Source organism: Ctenocephalides felis, unplaced genomic scaffold, assembly GCF_003426905.1.
Source record: "Ctenocephalides felis isolate EL2017-DRISC unplaced genomic scaffold, ASM342690v1 CF-g0.4_SCAFFOLD_01886, whole genome shotgun sequence".
NCBI lineage: Eukaryota > Metazoa > Arthropoda > Insecta > Siphonaptera > Pulicidae > Ctenocephalides > Ctenocephalides felis.
In genome coordinates, this window is record NW_020538040.1 from 52,069,087 (window position 1) to 52,081,837 (window position 12,751).

The window sequence follows — 12,751 nt, forward strand, 5'->3', positions numbered from 1 at the left end:
TTTAGTTTTGTTCTTCGTGTGTATCAGCGCGTGTCAAAACTACTGGCATAAACAATTGTAACAAATTGTATTTAAGAATTAAGAACAAATAAACATTTTATTTGATCAATTATATACCAATTGATTATTATCGCATTTGTCTTTCTCGAATGCAGATGATCTCTTTACTTTGATAACTCGTTCTGATTTGTATTATGTTACGATGGAAATAAGCTTTATGATAGCACGATAACTATATTTTACTCGTATTTGCTTCCGCAATAATAAATACTCTATATGCAGAAAATTACTATAACTGTTTAATGTAATAACATGAATTCGTGTTATTTTTAAACTGTTGTAATAAAAAAATGTACAAGATATTAAATAAATGAAAATAATTAATACTTAAATTTAATTAACTCTTATTATGCTTATTTAAATAACTACTAATATGCTTATTTCTGATTAGATTACAAACATATACGATCAGGTCCAAATTTGATTTTGAAAATCAAGCAAATAAATTCGTTTGAGCAAAAACTGATGTTCTTTTAGCATAATGTGTAAATGGAACTTGCATTTTACTTACATAGGCGCAGACTTTTACATTATCAGCGGGCGAAGGTGATCTGCGCCCGCGTCAAGACCTCGGCCAACAAGGCGTGGAGGATATGACTCAATTGCAAGATCTTCATGAAGCATCGTTATTATGGAATTTAAGGTTACGTTATGACAGAAATCTAATTTACACTTATGCTGGGGGTGTTCTGATAGCCGTAAACCCTTATAAAATGCTGCCTTCTGCTTATGGACTGGAAACCGCAAGGCAATACGCTAGTCGTCCGCTGGGAGCGCTTCCTCCTCACTTATTCGCAATCAGCGCAGCAGCACATTCGGCCTTACCGTCGCCTCAAGTCGTGGTGGTTTCTGGTGAAAGCGGTTCCGGAAAAACAGAGTCTACCAAACTAGTCGTACAATATTTAGCTGCAGTCGCACCAGCTGGCGGCGCAGGGTTAGTCACTGAACAAATTCTAGAAGCAACACCTTTACTCGAAGCGTTCGGTAATGCAAGGACCACGCACAATGATAATAGTTCCCGCTTTGGAAAATATTTGGAAGTGTTTTTCAAAAATGGTGCTATCATGGGAGCGAAAATTACGCAGTATCTTTTGGAAAAATCGAGAATTGTAACACAAGCATCCAATGAAAGAAATTATCACATTTTCTATGAACTGCTTGGAGGTTTATCGGAACAAGAGCGTAAACAATATGGCTTGTTAGAAGCGGATAAATACTTCTATTTAAATCAAGGAGGCAGTGATTGTGCTGCCGGCCAAACTAGTTCAGATTGGACGGGATTAAGAGGTGCCATGCAAGTTTTAGGTGTATCAGAAGAAGAACAACAAGGAATTGTGCGTGTATTAGCGTCAGTTTTACATTTAGGTAATGTTTATTTTCATAGAAGACAATTGCGCCATGGACAAGAAGGTGTCGAGTTAGGCTCAGATGCTGAGATTAAATGGGCGGCGCATCTATTGCAAATCTCTCCAGATGCCCTGCAGCGGGCGCTAACAACAAGAGTTACAGAAACAAGAACAGAAAGGATGCATACTCCCCTTGGAATAGACCAAGCGCTCGATGCCAGAGATGCATTTGCCAAAGCGCTCTACAGCGGGTTATTCAATTGGTAGGCATTCTTCTACTTATACTCTATATGCTTACATATATTATTAATCCTTCAAAAATATAAAATTAACCGCGGTATACAACATACCCTACTTCCACACAACTACTATTAGTATATTTTAAAATCATATATAGTTATCGCATACCTAACTGGATTTGACATAAAAATATATAAATAATACAAAAAATCTAAATATTTTTATCAATTGCAGGTTGGTTTCTCGTGTCAATTCTATCATTCACCGCGGCGGTATGCACGACGCTCATAGAATTTCTATATTGGATATATTTGGATTTGAAGATATTCAAGAAAATTCATTTGAACAACTATGCATCAACTACGCTAATGAAAGTCTGCAATTATATTTTAACAGGTGAGTGCTAATTTTTGACTCGTGTAATATGATTACCCGTGTTAAAATATTTGCATTTCATTGTGTTTATTTTTTAAGACACGTATTTAAACTGGAACAACAAGAATATGCTAAAGAACGTCTGGAATGGACTTCTCTTACATGGGAAGATAATCTCCCAGTTATACAACTTTTAAGTAAAAAGCCTGTTGGAGTGCTTCATCTTTTGGACGACGAATCAAATTTCCCACGAGCAAGTGATAGAAGCTTTCTGGAAAAGTGTCACTACAATCACGCATTGAATGAACTGTACGCTAGACCAAGAGTCGGGGCACAAGAATTTGGTATTAGTCATTATGCCGGACAGGTAAAATATCTCAATCTGTGATAACTTGTAACTGATTTAAAATCGATGCATTCAATTTTAAATTATAATGACTGTGTAAATGTGAATTATAAGCAATGTTTTTTTTAATTCTGTAGGTGTGGTACAACGCAGAAGGATTTTTGGAGAAGAATCGCGATGCCCTGCGTCCAGAAATTTTGGACTTGTTATCATCAAGCAACCAGACTCTGGTCAGTGACTTGACGCGACGCCTTCGCGCTCAGCGAGACGCTGGCCGGTTATCGGCGCAACAACAACAATCGAGAGGCAGCGACGGCCGATTTGTCACTATGAAACCCAGAACACCTACGGTGGCGGCGAGGTTTTGCGATTCGCTGCACCAGCTGCTTTCATCTATGTCCAAGTAAGTGTCATTTCAAAAATATTTGAAAGTTAATTTTTTGTCGTACAGGCATTGTACTACTTGTACATTGATCTACAATTGACTTCATTAAAATATTAACACAAAATTTATCTTTAATTGCTAATTAAAAGAAACCATGCCAGAAGAGAACGATAAAGATATCAGCCTTTTTCATTTGATACCAAAAAATTCATCTTAAATAAAATTTGTATACCTTTTTAGAAGAGAGTGCAAATATTTTTTCTATTGAATACTAAGAAAACATAGAACAGACCAAACCACTTGGCACAACTCCTAACTGATATATGTAAATCAATTATTTAATTTTTGAGCAACGGATAATTCGTATAAATAAATGATATTAATTAACTGGAAATTTTTCTATTGTGATTCGATTGATTTAGCTTAAAACAATTATTGTAATTACTATCGTATATATAACGTACGATAATTATTCATTTGAATCCTTATAATGCATACGTATTTTGATACAAGATTATATGATAACATAATTTAATTTAATTCGATAAAATGTTTATGGACTATGAAAATTGCAGGTGTGTACGATATTCGAAATCTATATAACACCATTAATGTTATATACCTATAATAATATTAATCTTATGATCTATAATAATAATAAATTTCCTATCCGACGTTTATAATAACGTAATCGCTATTTAATTCGCAAGAACAAATCATAATATTGATATTTATTTGGACGATTATGCATATATACGGACTCGTGTGGACGGGGCCGTGAGTTTGAAGCCCGCTCTGGACAACCTGGCATCGTGTAGTAGCGATGTCCATTTTTACTTGATCAAAAATATGCTTCCAATTTCGTGCCCATTTCGGGTACTACGATGTGAAATGGCAATGGGAAATCTCTCACACTATTTATCTCTGAATCGAGTTGCAGTTTAATTCAGCTCACGGACCTGCCCTAGAGCAGCACTACCCATTATTTTTATTATGTATATGCGATTAAATGTGAACCTTTCATACAAAACAAAATTAAAAACATGATTTGTATCAAATATCAGTTACGTAAACCTAACGTAGTGCGGATTTTCTAACATGCAATAAATTCTTGCTCGTACCCAATCTAATTTGTTAAAACCTTTTATCAATAGCTAAAACCACGAAAGGATTTCTAAAAGCGTATGCCTTCGACCGGTTTAGTACCGGTTCTGCAATGTAAATTGGACAAGGAAAAATTATTAGTTAAGTCCAAAGATATGATTTATATTTGCCTGACAAGGTAGCGCGTAGGTACATGTCAGAGTGCAAAATAATGCATATTAATAAACAGGAATATGCAATAGGCGTTAACATATTTTAAGTTAATTTATTAACTTCCCAGAGGAAAAGTTTATATTTTTGCAAGAAAATCCGCTTTGCTAATTTTATGTATTTTCATCGTTTCAAGTTTGAAACAGAAATTGGATTTTGATGATTGTGTGGCATGTGATCCAAAATTTGACTTTTCGTCAAAGTTTTATTATTGAAACCCAACGCAGATATTTCAGAAATTTGAAAACTGTTTTATGAATCTCAATAAGAACTCTAATTGATTACTTTGCGCGAAAATACACCAAGCCGTTGCTTTAGGATTATCAGAAAAGCAAAAAATTTTGTCGGTTTGAACTTATTAGATTTTGGTAAATATCGGCCGGGCCGTGTCTTCGTAATAAATTGTTGAATTTTTTGGAGGATTGTGATGAAACTTTGTGAATAATGTAGACCAATCAGAAGTGATTTTCTCATAGTTTAAAATTATTAAGACTTTTACTGTTAGTACATACACCGCGTAGGTACATTTCTGGATAGTAATAAAAATGTAATTATTTTTGAGTTTTTCGCTTTAGGATTATCAGAAAAGTGCAAAAAATTTTGTCGGTTTGAACTTATTAGATTTTGGTAAATATCGACCGGGCCGTGTCTTCGTAAGAAGTTGTTGAATTTTTTGGACGATTGTGATGAAACTTGGTAAATAATGTATAGACCAATCAGAAGTGATTTTCTCATAGTTTAAAATTATTAAGACTTTTATTGTTAGCACATACACCGCGTAGGTATATTTCTGGATAGAATAAAAATGTAATTATTTTTGAGTTTTTAACAAATTTAATACATCAACAAAATATCAATTATTAAACAAAAGCAAATATATCAGCTTTATCTATAATTGTATAATCATTGCGTTAACTAAAATAGATGATTATTTTAAAAAATCTGATAATTAAATAAAACACATTTTAAAACACGAACTAGAATGTAATGAAAGTTTTTTTGAAAGCAAAATCTATTTAGGGATTAAGCAGTTGAACATTTTATTTAAATACCTAAATATCAATATTGATTAAGTCAATTATTTATCCTCATCGCGAAATTTATAGAACTTTCCTTAAGACACGCAATGCAAAATTCCATTTACACCTAATTTAAGTAGAGCAGTTAGAGGCTATATGTAACAGGCATTTTGCAATAGGATCATAAAAGATTAAGAATTTTTTGTCTCGATTGCACATGTAAACCGTCCTGCATAATATTGTCATACCTACTGCCCCGCAATTAAGAAAAGAATTATTTAAAAAAGTCAATTTTGGTAAAGAATACACTTGCCTTGGTAGACATTACATTACAACTAGCCCCAAACATTGGGTAAGTTATAACTCCGCACTTTTTCTAAAAAATGATTAATTGCGAAATAGTGAACAACAATTATGGAATTATTTTTACTTGATTAGGTAGAGGATTTGTTACAGCAGCTATACATCTTTATTTCGTAGAAATATAATGAGTGGATCTCAAGATATATTCACTTAAAAAACTAATCATTTATTTCACTTCTGTAAACTAACTATAGGGTGAAAGTCGTAGCATATTTAATTCCTCTAAAATGCCATATTGTTCTCCAATAAAATAATAGCAAGCTTAAAGCGTATGCGTTATTTGATATTTAATGCGTGATAAACTCATTTAAATATGTCAACCGATTCTATAATCCTTTCACTATTTGTACACAGCGCGCACTTATAATCATATTTGACGACGAGATAACAATTATAAGGTTATTCGCAATGAATTGAAATGCGCGTGCAAAAACATTAATTGATGAGCAATATTATTCATAATCCATGGAAAGCTCATAAATAAAATATAAATGCATACAATCCAATCACTTTACCTCAACTAAAAATAAAACAAACATTTGAATAACTTAAAATAAATCATAGAATTTCAAAATAACATTCAGCTGAAGCTCAAGTGATAAAATATATTAACTTAGAAAACTAGATGTATAAAAAAAACACAAACTTACAAAATTCCAATACATGTAAAACAACGACTTAATCAATAATAATTGAGATTTAGCTATTTGCATAAAATCTTTAACTTCTCATAAGGTAAATTATAGTAATCACAAAAAAAATTAAAAATGAAACTTTCTATATATCTCCACGTTTCAAAGTCCTCTGAACAATTTGGAATACCTTAGAAAAAAATAATGTATGTGTGTGCGCGTGTGTATGTATGTGCGAATACAATTTTTCGTCGACTACTTCAAGAACATAGATCAACCGATTTGAATAATTTAAAAACCATTCTATTCGTATTGAAAAGGAGACGGTCTCAGTAATTTAAAACCTTAAAAGAAAAAAAAGCAGATCAAATTTTCAAATTCATATCAAACAAACCTCTTATTCGGAAAGTTAATTATTCGGTATTATACATAAACTTGCAGTATCATTTCTCAAAACATAATTTTCAAATAAGAAACTGTGCAACGGAGTCCTCTACGTTAAATAAGCACAAAACAATTCACGTTTACTATTTTGGTATTTATATGACTATGCAAATAAACCGGTGAATAACAAAAAAAGTGTTATTAACTTCCCGTAGGGCAAGTTATAGTAATCGCAAAAAATCGCACGTTTCAAAACCTTCTGAACATTTTGGCATACCTTAGAAAAAAATGGATGTATGTGTGTGTGTATGTATGTGTGTATGTATGTGTGCGTATGTGCGTGTAAGTGTGTGTGTGCGGATACAAATTTTCGTCGACGATTTCGGGAACACGGATAAAGCGATTTAAATAATTAAAAAAACATTCGATTTGTATTGATAAGGAGTCGTGCTGATTAGTTTTTGGCGAAGGCAGATCAAGCCGTTCCGAAGATATGGGTCAAAAAGTGCCAAAAACGGTAACCCAGTTTTTAGGAGAACGGAGCGTCCGATTTGAATAATTCAAAAAACATTTTACTTGTATTAACAATATGAAGAAATGATCAAATTTTCATGAAGGCAGGTGTAGCGGTTTCGGAGATCTTGTAAAAAATGTAAAAAATAATGCCATTTGGCGGTCATAAATTAGACATATGCACTTCAAATTATCAGATATTTTATAAAGATTTTGAGTATAAATTTTGTTTATATTCCTATGTGCTCCGTACCAATGTTTATCCGTTAGACGGCGACGCGGCGCTTACGCGCTTCGATATTTTGTCTTATGCAGTTAAAGCAGTACGATTGCTTTGAAAAAAAGTTCAGAATTTCCAAAATATGTCAAAATAAAGAAAACATTTTTGTAAAAAAGTAATTTTTTGTCAAATTTATAATTTCTCAAAAATCTAATTTTTTCGAAGTAAATTTTTTTCAACAATGTTAATATTTTTAAAAAAATAATTTTTGGTACGGGAAGTTCCAGCAATTTGCCTTAAGGCACGATGCCATGCGCCCCACTAGTTTCTTGATTATTTTGGTAAATACGTTGACTAACAATGAAGCCGAACCGAACACTCCTCAATGTAAACAGTGTTGCATCATACTGACCTTGAAAATAATATGGATGATTTTTAGTGTGCACTGAAATAGCAATACGTACAAATTCATACTAGAATTTTATAAAATCACTACGAATACTGGCCATTGCACGTATCTTGGCATATCAAATAACCACTTAACAGTGGCGTGCTCATTGAACTGTGTCACAGTTTAGCGTCACCAGAAACACGTGGTTTTAAGGTACAATGCCACTTACAACTCCTTATTCTACGCCAGCATAGCCTTAATATATTTTAAGTATCTTTAAAGTTGAGATTAAATTTCCTTTACAAAAACTGCAATATAAATAGCTAATGGTGAAAGATTTTTAAGCACGACAAGTATACTCGTCAATGCACAAAATTTTGCCACTTCTTCGTTACGATAAATAATTAATTATACTCGTAATAATCGTAAGATAATTGCACTAAATCAGTTCAAGTTATTGCTTGTATTCATACTAAAAGAAATGACATCTCTCATGTTTAAGAATGCCACTGTCCACATTTCAGAAAAATTGCAATTAGTGAATAGATGGAATATAAAACTTGTCATTAAAATTGCGAGTAATGAACAGTACATAATCAAATTCATGTCTAAAATTAATTAAATCTTACCTGGTCAATGCAGTGAACATTTCGAATTTCGAATCAAATAATATCGAGTATACTCTCAGGGCTGCTTTCAAACATGCACAAAACGCATCTAACGCGACGAAATTAACCCATGAAGTCAAAACGAATAAAATTATAAAGTAATTAATACATTTACTTGTAACATTAAGTCCATGGTCCTAATTCAAACAATACCAAATACACTTCATTACACTCATGACAAAGAAATGTCTTCGAATTGCACAACGGAACGTCGACGGCATTCAAAACAAACTGAACACTGCCCGAAATATGATTGAATTGCCCTTGGATGAAGTTAGGATTTTGATAGGAGAGGGGGTAAATAGTAGAAAATCGTCGTACAAATATTTTTTCATTATTATATATACAGCAAATTTAGTTTTCTATATGAAATGTATACGAATTTATAAATTTTATATTAAAAATTACTCTAAATTTCATACAAAATTACACACACACATACATATATATGATCGAATGTTGATTTCAGCCAATTATCGAAATAAAAGAAATTCATATATACATATAAGTCCGTAGGATAACTAAGAAAAACTAATTTTTTGGCAATTTTTTTTTTATTCAATATAGTTTTCGTTTAAGACGATATACCGATTACAGTGAACTTCGAACTTTTCGAAACCATTTTTGTAGTACGATTTGTACTTAGCCACAAAATTAGGCCATCATCTCATCATTAGGCAAATATTTCTTCTGAGTGATCATTATATTGAGATCTGGGAACAGGATATGGTCGCTGGAGAATAGATCTAGAGAATATAGTAAGTGCGGAAGCAATTCGGAGCCTTTTTCATGTTTTTTTGGCTACTGTTTCCACGGATTTGTGAATTGGTGCGTTGTCCTGATGGAGAAAGCACGGTTTACTTTTTCAAATGGGGCGGTTTTTCCGATTTTGATCTTCAAATGTTCCAATAACGTTATACGATAGTCGCTGTTGATGATCTGACCTTTTTCAAGATAGTTGATGAATATCATTTCTTGCGTATCCCAAAAAACTGACGCCATAACCTTGCCAGATGATTGGTTGCATTTTTTCTCGCCATCGTGTGTAGTCCACTCAGCTGACTATCTATTCGACTCCGGAGTGCAGTGTTGAAGCCCGGTCATATCCATGGTGACATATTGATGCAAAAACTCAGTTTTATTTTGATTAAACAGTTCCAAATACTCTTACAAATCATGAACTTGTTAAGCTTTTGGTTAAATGTGAGTTTGCGCGGCACCCATTTAGCACAGAGGTTTTTCTATTCAAATATTCATGAACGATATGTCCATCACGAACTATTGATATCTTTAGGGTGTCAGCTATCTCAGGCAATTTTACTTTTCGGTTTTTCAAAACGTTTCGGTGGACTTTTTTGATATTTTCCGGTGTGACCACCTCAATTGGCCTTCCAGAGCGTTTAGCATCGTCAGCGTCTATATGGACACGATTAAAATCAGCAAACCACTTCTTCACCATCTACCACGATTTAGACATTATTGAAAAATCATGGTATTTAACTCATAGAAATGTAAACAAAATTTGTTCTTATTAATATCTGATAATTTGATGTGCATATGTCTAATAATCATTTCTGATTTTGGATTTTTTTACTTTTTTCATTGTATTTCCGCTAGACCTGCCTACCCAAAAATTTTACCAGTTCTTCATTTCGTCACTACAAGTGACGTCAACAACAAATGTTGTTGAATCGTTTAAATCGGACGCTATGTTCTCTCAAAAAATGATTTACCATTTTTGGGCCTTATTGTCGCGTATCTTCGAAACATGACTGCCTTGGCCAAATATCGGTTGATCCTTGTGTTATCCAAATCATTGACGAAAAATTCTATCCGCACACACATTCAAACACACACAAGGATCCACACATACATCCATTTTTCTAAGGTATGCCTAAATATTCAGAAGAACTTGAAACCAATGACATATAAAATAAAATATTTTCGTTTATTTTGCGATTACTACAACTTACCCTACGGGAAGTTAATAAGACTTGAGATGATTCTGACAATAAGAAAAACTTTAAATATCCACTTCGTTCAATGTACAATTCGCTAATTTGAAATAAATAACATACAAGACCAAAAAAGACCATCTCTTGAATTACTTTATTCATTGAAAAAGTAATCGTCGGCAAAAAACATGAATTTACAGGATCAGTACAATTTGGCAAATCGTTTCGAGGTGGACAACCTTATGAAACGCCGTGATTAATATTTAATTTGACTGGAATAATTACTGATCCACGATCATGTAGATAGGCAGGTCGAGTCCTGTAAAATGAATATAACTTTTGAGTCACATTCCACTTTTTTATGTATTACGAATTAATTGTGTTTTTTCGTGAGATGACGCATAAAACTGAATTCTATCAAGACAACAGATATCAATATTTATGACCTTTGCTAGACTTTTCAAACTTTAATATTAGGTTCGGGAAAACCAAATCCCTTTTTTCGGTAGATAGATTCCTCGTAAAGTATCAATCAAACAATTTCAGATTTATGCTCGTTGGAAAGGTGACATTTTGCAGTAAAAAATGGCGCTGTTTTTTGTAAGGCGCATTCAGTTGCGTTCCGAGTCACAGGGTGTTAAAAATGGAAGTGAACAAAGAGAAAATTCGGCACATTTTACAGTTTTTCTATGACAAAGGCGAAGGCTAAAATTGTGAATCGTGTTTATGGTTCCTATACTGCAACAACCTATTATGTGCAATTTTGGTTTCGTAGATTCCGTTCAGGAATTTTTGATGTTAAAGCACCTCGCATATATAGGGTGGTCGTCGAAAATGTAATAAAATCGGAGAAATGTTTGAAGTTGACCGGCACGTTAGCCAGTCGTGACATCGCTCAGAAGCTAAAAATCGACCGTGAAGTAGTTGTAAACCAACATCTCAAACCAAAAATAATGGATTTCTTTTTTTCCGACCTAATATAACCATTTCTTACACAAACATTATAGGTTTCGTGTATAACACGAAAAATGGTTTGAACAGTTTTTTTTTGGTCTTCATTTGCATATATAGACTTATCATTACTGATTTTTGTTCATCTAATTTTGTTGGATGAGCAAGAACACACGCATCTTATCTTCGATTTATGAGAATTTGTGAGGAAGAGAAATATAATTTTTCATTAGTTCTCGAAGATAAAATATCTTTGTTACTTGATGTAGGCACGTCGTCAGCGTTTAGTTGGAATGTTATATACCCATATGCATATATATTCACACAGGTTTAGCATGTTTTATTTCAAATGTTATTTATCCGCAGAAGCAATCCTTGGTTTGTGCGCTGTATAAAGCCAAATGCAGATAAGCAACCCCTAAGAATGGACATGCCGTGCGTGCTTCGGCAACTACGCTGCTTAGGTCTGCTGGACACCGTGCGCATTCGCCGGCAAGGATACCCGGCTCGTTTGCGATTCCAGGAGTTCGTCGAACGCTATCGCGGTTGCTTGACGGCAGGAGCCGGTTTAAATCAATTAGAAACTCCGCCGCCCGCAGCTCCTAGAGGTACTCCGCTTCGGGAGGTGTGTAGGACATTATTGGACAGTCTCCCACCGACAGGAGCAGGTGAGACAGGACAAAATAATAGAACAACATATTTGTGCATCTACGAAAATTGTTTAGTAGTTCTCCTTCACATAACAAAGATATACTTTCCTAAGTGTGAAAATACAGTTTAGCAACATTTTCGTTTTAAATTTTACATTAAAAAAATGGACTGTTTGACTTAATCTCAGAACATAATTAATCAACGCGACTCATTATTGAGTTTTAGAAAAAGTTTAAAGAAAAAACTTGCCTTCGTAAACACACTTTATTTTATTACTCCATCGATTACTTTTGCGAAAACAAAAATGTTTTTCTAGATATGTTAGGAAATGAAATCGGATTAATTGACTGCTTTGTCATAACATGAGATATATATTTATCTTTCAAAATATATCTTAAGAAAAACAAGTTTTAAACCTCTAAGCCGAGTGTGTTATTTCATAAAAACACGAAATTATGAAACAACTTTTATCGCAAATTTGTTTTTTTTGTGCGAATCTAAATTATAATTATTTCGTTCTCATACAGAAAGTTTAAAAAGAAATTAGTCGATGCAATGTAATTAGAACGATGAAATACGTAAAAATGTTTGATCTATTTTTTTAGTAGATTATGAATTTGAGACTGGGTCAGTGGGTACAGGTATTAGTGCAACTAATAATGAAATGTTTTAATTCAGGTGTAGTTTATATACAAAAGTTAATTGGATAATTATTTCCTAATACAAATTCACAATGTGATATACAGTAAAACATCGATTATCCGGACCTCGGTTATACGGATTCGCGATTATCCGCACTACCAACCGCGACCAATTTATATGTATGTACATACCTACAATTCGAATTTTAGCATGATTAATGCTGCAATTTAGTACATGTATATGAAGTAATCGAAGAAAATATGTATGTACATGCATAAGGAAGTGTTAATTTCTTA

General features: G+C 33.3%; 1 protein-coding gene across 1 annotated transcript in view; it reads left to right on the plus strand.

Moving 5' to 3' along the window:
* Positions 1–12,751, plus strand: part of LOC113375079 (unconventional myosin-XV) — a 157,526-nt gene that overhangs the window by 70,002 nt on the left and 74,773 nt on the right. Inside the window, exons 3-7 of the mRNA XM_026615027.1 lie at positions 576–1,669; positions 1,881–2,042; positions 2,121–2,388; positions 2,505–2,770; positions 11,529–11,830. Of these exons, the coding sequence (XP_026470812.1) occupies positions 576–1,669; positions 1,881–2,042; positions 2,121–2,388; positions 2,505–2,770; positions 11,529–11,830 (2,092 nt within the window). The remainder of the gene's footprint in view (positions 1–575; positions 1,670–1,880; positions 2,043–2,120; positions 2,389–2,504; positions 2,771–11,528; positions 11,831–12,751) is intronic.